Source organism: Protobothrops mucrosquamatus, unplaced genomic scaffold (genome assembly GCF_001527695.2).
Source record: "Protobothrops mucrosquamatus isolate PMUCROS unplaced genomic scaffold, P.Mucros_1.0 scaffold1729, whole genome shotgun sequence".
Lineage (NCBI taxonomy): Eukaryota > Metazoa > Chordata > Lepidosauria > Squamata > Viperidae > Protobothrops > Protobothrops mucrosquamatus.
The window spans coordinates 124,524-138,782 of record NW_015387876.1 but is presented as its reverse complement, the minus strand read 5'-3'; the positions used below and the strand labels follow the sequence as shown (position 1 = coordinate 138,782).

The following is a 14,259-nucleotide window of genomic DNA, read 5'->3' as shown; positions in this document are numbered from 1 at the left end:
TCGTCGTAGAGCGAGAAGCGCCTGTGGGGAGTTGAAGGGCTTTGGAGGCCGCGGAGGACATGGAAAGCCGGCAAGGCGAGGAAGAAGCGGCGGCGGACGAGGTGGGCCTCGTCGTCAAGAGCCCCGCGCAGCGCCACCCGGACCTGCTCCTGTCGGCCCGGCGCTCCTGGAGCGTCCGGCGCCTCAAGGCGGAGCTGCGACACCTTCACCCGGATGAGCCGGTGAGCTTTGGAACGCGCATGCGCACTCGGCCAGCTTCTCTCGCTCTCTCTTCCCCCCCTCCCTTCCCCTTGCGCGAAGTGGAGCCTCCTCGGATGGGCGCAGTCTACCCCACTTCGGTTTGCTGGCTGGGGATGGCGTGCCAAGACTTGCGGGCCTCTGGGTGGGTTTCTAGGGAGGAGCCCGAGGCCGAAGGCTGGCCTAGCTGGCTGGGGCTCGGGAGGAAGCGGGTTTCGAAAGCCGCTTAAGCGCCTTTTCCTGCTTTTTTCGGGTGGGTGGGTGGTTGGGCTTGGACGTCCTTTGCTCCCCCATCGCCGTTGGGACGGTAGAGTGGCGCGGCTGGGGATGATGGGAGTTGTCCCCTGCCGGCATGGAAGCCCTTTGGACCTGGCTAGGGGATGGTCTCTTGAGTCTCCTCCCCACCCAGCCCGGTTGGCCTCCTTGCTAGGTCAGAGGATGGAGCTCCTGAGCAAGTGCAGAGTGCATTTCCTCTCTGCTGGGTAAAATGCAGAGCTTTCAAAGGTTGCATTTGAAGAACGAAAGAAAGAAAGAAAGAAAGAAAGAAAGAAAGAATGCGCAGTTCCTTGCAGGGTTGCTTTATTCCTGTGCCTTTCTGAGCATGCACAGAGTGCATTGGCCTCTGGCCCAGGATTCAGAGCAAGGACCTTGTTTTGTTGGTCTGGAAAAAAAGGAGTTCCTTGCATTGTCGATTTATTGTGTTTCTGAGAGAGAAGTTGCCAGGCAGGCAGGAAGTTTTTCTCCAGCGACTGCTGATGTGCTCCAGTGACTAGGAAGTCACTTTTCTCTGAAATGGCTTCTGTTCCAGTTTGTTGATTTCCTGGTGGCCTCCTACCCCAGTGCTAAGCAGGGTCTGAGCCTGGCAAGGTAACACGGATCAGCCCCCGGAGTTGGGTGGCCTGTTCCAAAATTTTAAAGGAATCTCTCAAGTCATTCCTGGCACTGCCTACCAGAGATGTCCCTTGTGTATTTTGAATTTTCTCTTTAAAAAAATCTGAGTAGTGGGCAAGGATTTAGCTTGATTTTTTACCCCTTTTGAGTTAGGTTTGGCTGTAGAAGGCGTTCCCCTCCCAAAAATAATAAATAAAAATCCTTGCTGTGTGGGTTGGCTCTGTGGGGAACCAGTCCGATCCGTTTTTCCTGCAATATTTTCATGGAAATTGTTAATATTGTTTAGCATGATGACATTTCACTGGGCGTGTTGGTGTTTGGAGAACAATTGCCTCCAGACCTTGTGGGTGCTCCATCACTGGAGGTTTTTAAGAAGAGACTGGACAGCCATTTCTACAGAATGGTCTTAAGAGTCTCTGCTTCAGCAGGGGGTTGGACTAGAAGATCTCTAAGGACCTTTTCATGTCCGCTATTCGTCAGATCAGAACTTTCAATATTTCCTTGTGGTTGCTGGCGTCTTGCTTGTGAGAATTGTAGCTCTCCAGGACACAAGGCCCAAAGTGAGGTGCTTTCTCCACATCAGCAATCAGTACATTTATTACAAAACATTTATAGACTGGGCCATCTGATTGGAAAAAGAATAACATTTTGTCCTTGGCATATTTTTATCTGTTCCTCATTTGCAGTAAAACTCCCCATATTTCCATTTTTTCCGCCCAAAGCATCTTTCTGTGAACAGCTTTGGTTGCTTGCTGTTGATACTCAGAAATTTTAGGCGTCTTTCTAAAAGTTAGTGTTTGAAGTAGAAAAAAAATATAGTTTATGGCTGCTTTTTTGTATCTTTCCTCCTACAAAACAAATCATTCTGACTCGATTTGCTTTGCAGAGCAGATGATGCAGCTGAGCCAACTTGGCAGTATTTTATTTGTTTAAAGATCACTCGAAAGGAGGAGAAGAGGTTTCGGTACAGTTTCATAATGTTTGTGTGTTTCTGTATTTTGGAAACTATCTCCCTTTGCCTGATACGCACAAGGCTAAATACTTTGGCCATTTAATAACAAGATAAGCCTCCATTGGAACTGCCTGCATCTTGCCTGCTGGAACAGGAGTAAAGGGCCATAAAAGTTGTACAGGAAAGGCAAAGGAATGAAAGAACAATCTTAAAACAATGCAATGGGTTGTGGTAAGATAAAAGTGTCCCAAGACTGGGTGGTGTGTGTGACCTTCCCTGGCTTTTGGGAAGTTATTTTGCAGCAACCCTCACTCCCCAAGGCCGCTGGTGATGTAGGCTGGGTGGTGCCACTCGATGTTGCTCATGGCCCATCTGTTTTGCCTTTTGGCCTTGCATGCCAGCTAGCCCCAATGACCTTTTGAGAACCCTGACCTGCAACGTAGCCTGTTGATCGTGCGATGGTGTTGTGTTAGGATTTGACCCTTTCTGCTTTGAGTTTGTGCTCAGTCTTCCGCCCAGGGATTTCTCTAGAGAAGCTTGGAGCAGGGAAACATGTTTTACAATGCCCATAAAAGTGCCAGCACTACAAAACCAAACATGCAGAACAACCAGTTCCCCAGATTGATAGCCTCCACATGTTTTGTTTGTTATTTTTGTGTGGGCTTACTTCTCACTGAAAAACTTCTGGTTGGAAAAGGCTAGTACAGCGGTTCTCAACCTATGGGTCGCGACCCCATTTGGGGTCGATCGACCATTTCACGGGGGTCGCCAAGCAAGGCTGTCTGCCATTTTTTTTTGTCCGCCATTTTTTTCCCCTTTTCCGGCGGGTGCCTTACCTCCCTTGGGCTGGGCCAGCTGGTGGTCGGCCTGCTCCGTCTGCCGCTTGCCAGCTACGCCTCGGCCGGCGCAGGGGGCGGAACCACGCATGCGCGGCGCTCCCGGGCAGGGAAAGTCCTCGACTTACGACCGGTTGGGTAGTCCTCGACTTACGACCGGTTTAGTCCTCGACTTACGACCGGTTGGGGGTCGCGGCATTAAAAAGGTTGAGAACCACTGGGCTAGTAGAAGCCGGTCTTTACATCCAGAATTCTTTACATCCAAAATAACAGCAGTGAAATGGGGTTATCTGAAGGTTAAGAGTCTTATAGAAATCTACTATGAACTGCTAATTAATATGATCAAAAGAAAAGGTGGCATGATGAAGCTTCCTGAAAGATGTCAATGATTAACATAAATGCCTACAAATTTGGCCTTAGGTTGGTAATAATTGCAAAAGCTTGATATTCTCCCAAGGTGTTCAGTCTTACCTGGCTTCAGAAGTGCCTGGCTGAGGAATTCTGGGAGTTGAAGTCCACAAGTCATAAAAGGGCCAAGTTTGAAGACCCCCCAGATACAGGGGAATAGAGAACAAATCTTAAATAGCTTCCTTTTTTAAAAAAATAGTTGCTCTCTAGAATATATTGAAATATATTGTCTTTATTTACAATCAGCTCCTTCTGTAAACTCTTCTGTGCAATTGGCATCCGTTGCAATGATTTAACTGATCTTTTAAGCCTATTGATGAAAGACACAATATCCCCATCTGCAACTACAGTTCAGCCACGGAAGAAACAACTGGAATCCAGCTGGAATCTCATTCAAAAGGGAAAAGTTTTCCTCATGAGAAGTGACCTCAAGGTCATCGCTTAGCCAGTTGTCCAAAGATCGGCTGTTTATAATTTAAGAACAAGAATCCACGCTTGCACATTTACAAGAATGAGGAATCTTATTCTTAAAAAAGAAAAGAAAAGAAAAAAAACCCACCATTTTAACTGCTGTCTTTTTTCCCTTCAAAGCCTGAAGACACTCAGAGGTTGATTTATTCTGGAAAGTTGTTGCACGACCATCTTTTTCTGCAAGAAGTCCTCACCAAGGTACGTGGCGTTTGACCTGCTAGCCTTGCTTCCAGCAGTTGATGGAAGATCAAGAAAATGTCTCCCCAGAGTTCCCATTTGACGCTTTAATACGCTTTCTGTTTCAGCAGGAGACGGTTCACGCTCTCCATTTGGTGTGCAACTCCAAGAATCTGCCCAAGATGCAAGGAACTGACGTGAAGGTATTGAGAAGCGATCCTTCGAGATGTTAGCTTCTCACTGACTTTTATCATATATTTTGTGATCTTGGCAAGATTTTTATATTGTACCGACCCATTATGGGGATTTTTCGGTGGAGGTGGGGACTGATGTCAAAAGGCACAGCGGATGGCTGGATGTAAGTTCTTCCACAGGTGAACCACCTGAAGGGAGGGTTATGTTTTCTCGACCAGCAGTACTAAAAGGAGGGAATTGGGTCTATAGGAAACCATTCTAGGACTGTTTCTCAACCTTGGCAACTTTTAAGATGTGTGGAATTCAATTCTGGCTGGCTGGCTGGGGAATTCTGGGAGTTGAAGTCCACGCGTCTTAAAGTTGTCAAGGTTGAGAATGTTCTAGGATGTAGTAAATCAGACTGAGCTCACGGAAAGCCAGAATAGTTCCAGTTTTGGTTTGTTGATCACAATGGCCCAATTTCCGTGTTGTGCGACCTCAGAAGGGCTTCCTGGTTGTGTTTGGCTTAGCAGAACAGGTGAACATAGCCGTGATTCTATAGGTAGAATTGGGGACGTTGGAGAAGCCCAAACTTCACAGTCTCGGGATATGGGTGGGTTTTTCCCCCCCAACAATTGAGTTATCCTTTCCTGAGGGTGGAGGTTCGTTCTCCAAGCTTGTGGGTTGGCCTCCGAACTTTTCATTACCAGTCTAGGTAACATCTTCAGTGGAGTCTATCAGTGTTGGTATTCTTCTGTTCATAAGGGCTTTGTGTGGTCGGTCAGGTGAGGGAGGATCTTGTGATAGGTGTGGGTTGCATCCTTTCCTCATTGCCTTTGCTTTCCCAACAAGACGGAATCCTTTGCTTTACAGCAGGGGTCTGCAAACATGGTGGCTTTAAGACTTGTGGACTTCAATTCCCAGAATTCCTCAGCCAGCCAGTCCACAGAAGCTTTAGAGGGCTCTGGGTGGCTCTGAAATGGAGGTGAATACTCGGAGCAGACATTTTGAAGCCTGTTTTAAAATGCAGCGGTAAATTCCTTGTGTTTTAGGTGGCTGAGGCCCAGCAGCAGTCCACTGCATCGGGCCAGAACCCTTCGGATCTTCCTCCAGGGTCTGCTCCCAGCCGAGAAGAGGCTCCCCCAGGCCCGTCTGTGACCACAGAGGAAGCTGCCACAAGGTACGTTTGAGCATCCAAATTCTTATTTTGGGGTCGAAGACAATGAAGATTCTCAGCCCTCCAAGTCTGGAAGTTGAATCATAGCAACTGGACTTTCCTTTTTTGGGTTGGAAACGGGTCCCGTTGCCATGACTCAACTTGCAGCCGTCTGTGATTTGAACTCCAGGCTTGGTGACTTTGTGGGTACATCCACGTTGTTTCCTGGCCTCGGTACAAAGGCCTTCTACTTGCTTCTGGGACGTCTGTTTGCCTTTCCAAGCTCTGGGATTTCATTTTTTTTATATCCCATCAATGTCTCAACTGTGTTGATGAAATTGGCTAGCTCTTGCGCGCTTTCCTTCCATGAACAAATGGAACAAGCTGACTGTAATGTTAAATTTTGGAAACGGGGTACATAAACCAAAATTTTTTGTTCAGAAAGCTTACAGCTTAACCCTTACTGAAGGTTTTAAAGGAGGGGGGGAAATACAGGAAGTCCTTGGCTTTTAAAGATTGGTTGCTTAGCAACTGCAACAGACCTATCCCTCCCCAAAAGGGGCTTAGGGTCCAGCTTTGAAGTTCTGACATAGTCTTCCCCCCCCCATGCAATCACATGACCACGTTGGGTGCTCTGCAGTTGGCTTGCATTTAACAAGGTTTGCAGTACCCCAGGTCCCCTGACCATGATTTAAAATGGTTTGGCAGGAAATCGGCATTTGCTTCACATTTCTGCCAAGAAACAGCCCCATAGCCCAACGATGGGCCCGCTTAACGACCACCACAAAAATGGTTGTGAAATGGGGTCGGTTCAGTTATAGTTCGTAACTGGAAGACTGACTGTAACGGCCGCATTCTGTCTCCTAAACCAGGTCTCCGATGACTCAGCATCCCTTTCCAACTGTGAGCTCCAGTTATTCATCCTACACAGCATATCACATGCTGCAGCTCTGGTTCCATCAGTTTTACACAAGGCAATACTACATGCAGTAGTAAGTTTCACGTTTACTCTTTATGCCTGAAGTTACACGCTAAGCCCATAAAATTCACGGCACGTTTTTCAAAAAAAACCCCCCAACCCTGGTGATATGAAGCTGTCGATACAGGTGAACAGCGTCAGTGTTTTGAGACTAGGTGTCCGCGCTGGCTTTATAATAACCCAGCCAAAGACTAACAGAAAAAGATGACAGCCGGATAGAGACAATATACAAAAAAGAAAAATGATAATTAAAAAAAAAATCAGACTTCATAAATTGGCCCGTGTGGCAAAAAGTGGTGAGAAAATCATTAGCCACAATTGTGGTAATGCAGAATTTTGCCATTTGCATACGGATTCCAGGAGGGTCAGGGTTTCTCAAGACCTGTGGACTTAAAATTCCCAGAATTCCCCAGCCAGCATTTCCTCCCCCCCCCATCCCAAATTTTATAATTTAGGGTACATTTCTATTTCACCAACCGCTGCCCTCGTGCGGTCAAGCGCATCTAGCCGCGCTGTCCTTTCAGCACGAGAAAAGCGTCTTGATGTCCCATTTTCTCTCCAGCATGGCTGCCAACGCTCATTCGGGCGACTTCTCCGCCAGGAGTTCCCAGGAGATCTCGGTGGCTCCGGTGGCCCCCACAGCTCCCCTTCCCGGTCCGTTCCCTGCCGAGAACCCCCCCGTGGATCAAAATGCCCCCCCTCAAGCCAACCCCGGAGTGAACCCCAACCTGCGCATGAATGCCCAGGGGGGGCCCCTCATGGAGGAAGACGAAGAAGTCAACCGCGATTGGCTGGACTGGCTCTACTCGGCCACCCTCTTCTACGTCTTCGTCAACATCGTTTACTTCTACTCCAGCATGAGCCGGTTCCTTTTGGTGATGGGCGGCACCCTCCTCATGTACCTGTGAGTCCACTTGGGCTGGGCTGGAAATCCTGTGTGTGTGTGTGTGTGTGTGTGTGGTTCCTGCATATGGCTTGAATTCACCTCCAGGTAGTCCTCAACAACAATTCATTTAGTGACCGTTCAAAGTTGCAACGGCACCGAAAAAGCGACATTTTTCACACTTAACAACTGTTGCAGCATTCCCTCCATAGTCATGTGATCAAAATTTGGGACAGTTGGCCACTGATTCGTGTTTATGACGGTTGCAGTGTCCCCTGGGGTCATTTAGTGACCCTCGGACAAAGTCAGTGGAGAAACCAGACTCGCTGAACAACTGTGTTTACTAACTCAGCAACAGCGGTGTTTCACTTAACAGGTGTGGCAAGAAAGGACGTAAAATGGGGCAATGTTTCACTTAGCAGCAGAAATGTTGGGCTCAGTTCTGGTCGTACATCGAGGATTACCTGTATTTATGACGATTGCAGTGTCCCAGGGTCACGGGATCACCTTTTGTAAACTTCCCCATTGATTTTGCTTAATGGTTGTGTTAATAACTGAACAACTGCAGTGATTCCCTTAACAATTGTAACAAGAAAGGTTATAGCAGGGCTGGGCAACCTCGGCTCTTTTATGACTGGTGGACTTCAACTCCCAGAATTCCTGAGCCAGCGTGGCTCAGCTTGGAAACCTCCCTTTCCCCTCAGCTTGGCTGGCTCAGGAATGCTGGGAGTTGAAGTCCACCAGTCCTAAAAGAGCCGAGGTTGCCCACCCCTGGGTTATAGAATGGGGCAAAACTCAACTGTCTCACTGGGGTCGATTGTGGTCATAAGTTAGGACTACCTGTATTCGGAGGAAATTTACTAAAATCGAGAATATTTGACTAGTCTGGAAGCCTGCTGGAAAGGGCAGTGGCTGTCCACGTCTGCGTCAGATATATAGGTCCCCCTGTAAAAGATAGAAATTGATGGTGGCTCAAGAGGGTTTTGCCTTTAACAGATGTCTTCCCTTCTTAGACACCAGGTTGGCTGGTTCCCTTTCAGACGAAGGCCAGTCCAGCCACCGCCGAACAACATTCCTGTCCAAGCTGCTGTTAATCAAGATCAGAACAACAATTTACAACAAGTAGGTTTCATGCCTAAAGGAGAGTATCATAAAACTTTGGTTTTCAGAATTAACCTAGAGCTGGGGTGGGCAACCTCGGCTCTTTTACGACTCGTGGACTTCGACTCCCAGAATTCCTGAGCCAGCATGGGGGAACTATGGCCCCCTCATGACTCGTGGACTTCAACTCCCAGAATTCCTGAGCCAGCATGGGGGAACTATGGCCCCCTCATGACTCGTGGACTTCAACTCCCAGAATTCCTGAGCCAGCATGGGGGAACTATGGCCCCCTCATGACTCGTGGACTTCAACTCCCAGAATTCCTCAGCCAACATGGGGGAACTATGGCCCCCTCATGACTCGTGGACTTCAACTCCCAGAATTCCTGAGCCAGCATGGGGGAACTATGGCCCCCTCATGACTCGTGGACTTCAACTCCCAGAATTCCTGAGCCAGCATGGGGGAACTATGGCCCCCTCATGACTCGTAGACTTCAACTCCCAGAATTCCTGAGCCAGCATGAGGGAACTATGGCTCCTTCATGACTCGTGGACTTCAACTCCCAGAATTCCTGACCCAGCATGAGGGAACTATGGCCCCCTCATGACTCGTGGACTTCAACTCCCAGAATTCCTGAGCCAGCATGGCTCAGCTTGGAAACCTCTCCCTTTCCCCCTCAGCGTGACTGCAGTTTTTGCAACTTTCTGACAAGCAAAGTCAATTCATTTAACCGTTCCACTAAGCTAACTGCAGCGATTCATTTAACAACTGTGGCAAGAAAAGTCGTAAAACGGGGGCAAAACTCAGTTAACAAATTTTGGGCTTAGCTGTGGTTGTAAGGCAGAGTTCCTCAACCTTTCGGGGGGGGGGAGAGAAAGAAGGGATGGTTTTGTGGGGGGGTGAACACATGGGTGTGCACTCGCAAACACTTTGTGCGAGTGGGACCACCAACATTGGTAACGCTCGCGCAAGTGGGGCTGCACACATACATGCACACACCAGCCAGCCACTCAGGCGGCCTGATGACCAATAGGCCGCGGCCCGGTAGTGGGCCAGGGCCCCACAGGTTGGGGACCCCTGTTGTCAGGCACAACCTACATTCAGGAAATTTACGATGATGTCAACGTAGGATGCTTGCAGGGATTTTGCCTAAAGTCCACCAAAAGGGGAAAAAAATGTTCAACTTCAGCCTCGTTAAACCATGCCAACAGTTGGAGACTCCTAGAAGGAAGTATCCGTGTAATTAAACTTTGTTTCTCCCCCCCCCCCCCCAATCTCAGCAGGAGGAGAACCCAAGAGAACAAAATGAAACGGAGGATTCGGAGGCCCCAGGCGAGGTCCAGCCTCCGGGCGAGGTCCAGCCGGCGCCAGCCGTTTCCTTCATGAGCACAGCGTGGCTTTTCTTCAAGACCTTCTTTGCCTCCCTTCTGCCAGAGGGGCCTCCAGCTGTGGCAAACTAACTGGGCACATAACTTCCTCTTTCTTGACTACCGAGGCCGGTCCGGACACGAGCTGGCATGCCTGCCCAAACGTGGCCAAGGATGGTTGGGTGAAAGAGGGCGAATGTAGGCTTTGAAGCTTAAAGACAGATGTGGCTGAAGGTGCAACGAGGTGATGCTAGCTCAGAGCTTCACGGACACGAACAATAGATCACTGAAGCCATGGCTTGAGGGCGGTGTGACGTTTTGTACCTCGGCTGTCTTGGGGGCCAAGTGCAAGAGAGGCAGACTCCTTCTGCCAGGATCACTCGATTCCATTTGGAGCGGATCTCGGGCTCGCGTACGCGGAGCGCGCAGTCTTGCGCAACCAGCCATATTAGAAAAACCGTGCAGGGGAAGTTAATGCCAAAAAATGAAGAAAAAGCTGGGCTTAATTGCTGACAACACGTGTAAAAGATAAGGTGTAAATAGCTTGCCACAGAAGGTAACAGTCAAGCCTATTAATGCTACGCAACAGGGGCAGGGAACTATACGGCCCCTTTATGACTTGCCGACTTTAACTCCTAGAATTCCCGAGCCAGCCATGCTGGCTTGTGAATTCTGGGAGTTGAAGGCTCTGGAATTCTGGGAGTTGAAGTCCGCAATGCAGTAAAGGGTCCATAATTGCCCACCCCTGCTACACAAGTGTAGCCGAAAGTATTTTCCTAGGCTTCAAGCACGAGCAGGTTTCCTATTTTGCCAATTTAGTACGTCGAGACGAGGCCTGGAGGCGTGTCTTCTGATAGATCAAGTTGCAAATATGACTTCTTTCAAGCCGCTTTCTATTTTGCCAGCAGTCTAGTTAATCTATAAGTTCTTCCTGTCCTTACATTTCAAACTTAAAAAAAAGAGAATGGGATTTGTGCAAAAGGAGACTTGTGAACAATCCTTCCTTCCCTCCATGCAGATTCTCAGGCTGATTCCCTGCCTGCCTATTAGCCATACATAATTGTGAATTAATAGTGCTTTCTGGGATACAAATTTTTAAAAAATGGATCCAAGTTTGGGGATAAAAATTGGTCTGAATCTGAAGTTGGGTGAAGCATAAATACCGTGAACTGGAGGCGCCTACACTTGGAAAAGAAGGGCTATTTTGTCGGTAACCTTTGCCCCTGAGTTTGGACAGTCCAAATCCCAAGATGAGTCGGGGGGGGGGGGGCAAGAGGATCCCCCCAAATTACTGCAGCTGTTCATTTTACACGTAGAAGTTTTTGAACCCAGGCTGTGATATTTCTAGCATCTTATAATCAAAAGATTGTGTGGATGTTGGAAGCTGCAGTATAACATCAGAATGAGAGCGGGAGTTGCCACTACACAATTGCTGTGACTGATGCAAATTAAGTATGGTTGTGATTCACCTGTAGATGCCCGGAGTGTCTCTGGAGGGGAAAAAAATCCTTTAACACCTGCATTTAACTTCGACATTTTAGTACAAGCAAAAGACAATTATTTCTTTTGGGTTCTGATTAATTGGTCTGCTTGCAATGCTCAAGATTATTTTTTTTCCCCCCACTTAAGCCTCTTTGCCTGGAATTCCTAGAATTGCATGATTTTTCCAAAGTCATTCTTTTCCACTCAGGGATTATTTTGCATATACAAACATTTTCCCATTTCTGTGTTTGGATTTCAGGATGATGCTGAAAAGGGTGTGTTTTCTCTATTGTGGATTATAACCTGGATGCTTTCTGTTTCTATCTACTCAAATTTCACAAGGACAGTCACATGATGGCTGAACTTTTTTTTCTTGTACATTTATTAAACAAAAGTTTAATATATTGCAGCTTAATTTTATTAAACTGAGATTGTTTGCAAGTGTTTGGGAGTTATTGCATTGATAAGACTCAAGGCTTCAAACAAAAAGAAGCTGGCATGTCAGCAGCTCCTCTAAATCTTACATAACTTCATAGGCAGGTCTTAGAAAATAGAACTGTCCATGGTGGTATTTGGAACAAAGATAAAAGTGGGGGGAAATATACACAGTAGCCACCAATTTTGTGAATTGAAAAGACCCCAGGAATCATTTTGAGGGATATACAATATATTCTCAAAATTATAAACGTCTATTGTCTTTTAAACCTAGGGGGTCTTCTGCTCTGAAAAATAAAATACTGGAGTTGTATAAATAATTGTATGATCTGGATCTGGATCTTTCTAGTGGGTTTTGTCTTTGCCAATTTATTGGCATCCTTTTTCAATTTCAACTTACAAATCTACCATCTGTATGCAGGTAATTCTTGACTTATGACCATAATTGAGCTTGGAATTACAGGCGTACGTCAGGCCTGTCATTGAGCAGGTCGCCACATAACTGCCCAATTTTGTAGCCACTTTTGCNGTCAATTGCAATGAATTCATTGTCTGCAAAGATCATTCCCTTCCCCCCCCCCCCCAGGACAGAACAACAGTCTTAGATGTCTGTTGTAACTTTGAATGGTTGCCAAGCAATTGGTTGTGAGTCGAGGACTACCTGTGGTGATTATGTTAGGCTTAAGAACGCAGAGCTAAGATCATAATTGCAAGCTTTACCGCTAACAAAACGAAACTTAGGTCGGTATAAGTTTTTCTTTGTTCCTTCCGAGCAGAAGACTGAAATTGTAGATTTTTGCAGCTGCCATTAATCTTCCCCTTTACATCATCTTTGGTCTGATGTAAATCCAGACAAGATTTTCTGCGACTTTAGTAGAAACTGGAAGTCTGCTGCATTGTAACAAATATAGGAGTGCCAATGAAGGAGAATATGAGTGTCCTAGTGGCATATACAAAATAGTCCCTGTGGATTTTACTCCGCTAGTCGTTGCCGACTGTAGGGAGCGATGCTCATCTTTGTTTCAAGGCCATTGAGCCAGCGCTGTCCGAAGTCACTTCTGTGGCAAGCATGACATCGCGGAGCATTGTTACCTTCCCACCGAAGTGGCACCTATTTATCTACTCAACATTTGCCTGCTTTCGAACTGCTAGATTGGCAGGAGCTGAGCAAGTAACGGGAGCTCACCCCCGTCCCGTGGCGCTAAGGTCTCAAACAGAGGCTTTGGAAAAGGGAATTTGGGGCCCACCCAGCCTTGGGGAAAGACTTGAAGTCTGCAAAACTGGATTTCACCTTCTTGAAATATCTTCTTCGCTCAGAGAGAGTACCAGAGGAAGTACGTTAATTTTGCACTAATGCACTCAGGATCCTGTACAGGCAAGAAAACACGGGACTCTGCAATACGAACGAACACTGAGTTTTTACCTGTATTTATTTATTTTCCCCTATCACAAGTTACTTTAGTTGGCTGATGCTAAGGCTGGTGGTACCTGAGAATATAAGAAAGAAATTCAGCTTTCAAGGGGTTTTCCAGAGACCCCCCGCTAGATGGCGCTCTGCCCTTACGAGAATGTGACAGATAAGCAGCGATTGTTTTCTATGGGATGGTAAAGAAGGAAGACTTGTCTTAATTCTAAGAATCCCCGGACACAGAGACCTTCATTTGTGAGTTCAAGATTTTGCTCAAGAAAGTAGATCGAGGTTGGTCCTACGATTAAGCAGGTGGCAGAACGGAGAGGTAGAAATTAAGTGGTCCTTGAGCTCCCCGCCCCCTAAATTATCTGGAGATGCTGCCTATTGCCCAAGGAAAAGATCCAAGTGGGGACCAGGAGGGCTTAGTAGGTGGAGAAAGTAAGAAAGTTGACCTTGATGGAGATACGGAGTAACTTGTTTCCTAGGTAAAAGAGAAGGAAGAGTTTTTAAAGTCAAGAATACTTTATAACACAGAAGGGCACTGATGATGTTACCTACCTGGGTCATGAAATACCTGCCAGCGAACCACCAAGCTCAGAGAGCGCCAAAAAACCCACAGTCCGCTCCTTTTCCTCGTCTCTGCAAACCCTGCTCTCTTCTAGTACTGATAATGTTACCTAGTTGGGTCCTGAAATGTCTGCAAATCGCCAGCTCAGAGAGCGTCAAGGACTCCACGTCCCAGAGCTATTAAAGCCACATGTGGGTATCAAGACACTTCAGAAAGGATGGAAAATATACCTGCAGGCAACCCCCCACCAAGGAACAATGGTTACTTCTACATAAATGTGTATGAACAGGGAGCACATAGAGGAACTTTCAAGATCAACCATACGAGAACAATTGAACTGAGCAAACTGCTTTCAGGAATATCCTGATAAATCACGTCTAGAATAAGGTGTGATTCACACCTTGCACTAAGTGATAATATTGATTGTTCTTGGCTTATTATGTTGTGAAAGTCAACTGTTCAAAAGTTAATTAGAAGTTCATTTTTTAGAAAATGTTTTAGAAGGTTAAACCAGGTCTCAACGTAGTATGTGAATCCTAACCTTTGAGTGTGCCGTGTGGGTGTCCCATTGAAATTGGGGGTGGAGGACAACCTCCAGTTTCATCTAGCCAGTCATATTGCATTAAATGGTAATGACCATTTAATATCCGTTCGAAATTACAACGGCACTGAAAAAAGTCACGTGTCCAATCCTCGCCCTTACGACTGTCACAGCATCCCCACATGCACAT

General features: G+C 46.9%; 1 protein-coding gene across 1 annotated transcript; it reads left to right on the top strand.

Moving 5' to 3' along the window:
- On the top strand, positions 1–10,247 carry HERPUD1 (homocysteine inducible ER protein with ubiquitin like domain 1). Its single transcript, XM_015822954.1, has 8 exons — positions 1–221; positions 3,916–3,993; positions 4,101–4,175; positions 5,199–5,326; positions 6,175–6,294; positions 6,844–7,185; positions 8,178–8,286; positions 9,546–10,247. Exons 1-8 carry the CDS (start codon positions 60–62, stop codon positions 9,723–9,725), a joined length of 1,194 nt encoding a protein of 397 aa, XP_015678440.1. The 5' UTR covers positions 1–59; the 3' UTR covers positions 9,726–10,247.
- The last annotated feature ends 4,012 nt before the right edge of the window (positions 10,248–14,259 follow it).

Bases quoted from the DNA above. Each gene is read 5' to 3' on its own strand.
- HERPUD1 (XM_015822954.1), top strand. From the start codon at position 60: ATGGAAAGCCGGCAAGGCGAGGAAGAAGCGGCGGCGGACGAGGTGGGC. The intron at 222-3,915 runs GTGAGCTTTGGA...TTCCCTTCAAAG, and splicing joins ACCTTCACCCGGATGAGCCG to CCTGAAGACACTCAGAGGTT. The intron at 6,295-6,843 runs GTAAGTTTCACG...TTTTCTCTCCAG, and splicing joins AGGCAATACTACATGCAGTA to CATGGCTGCCAACGCTCATT.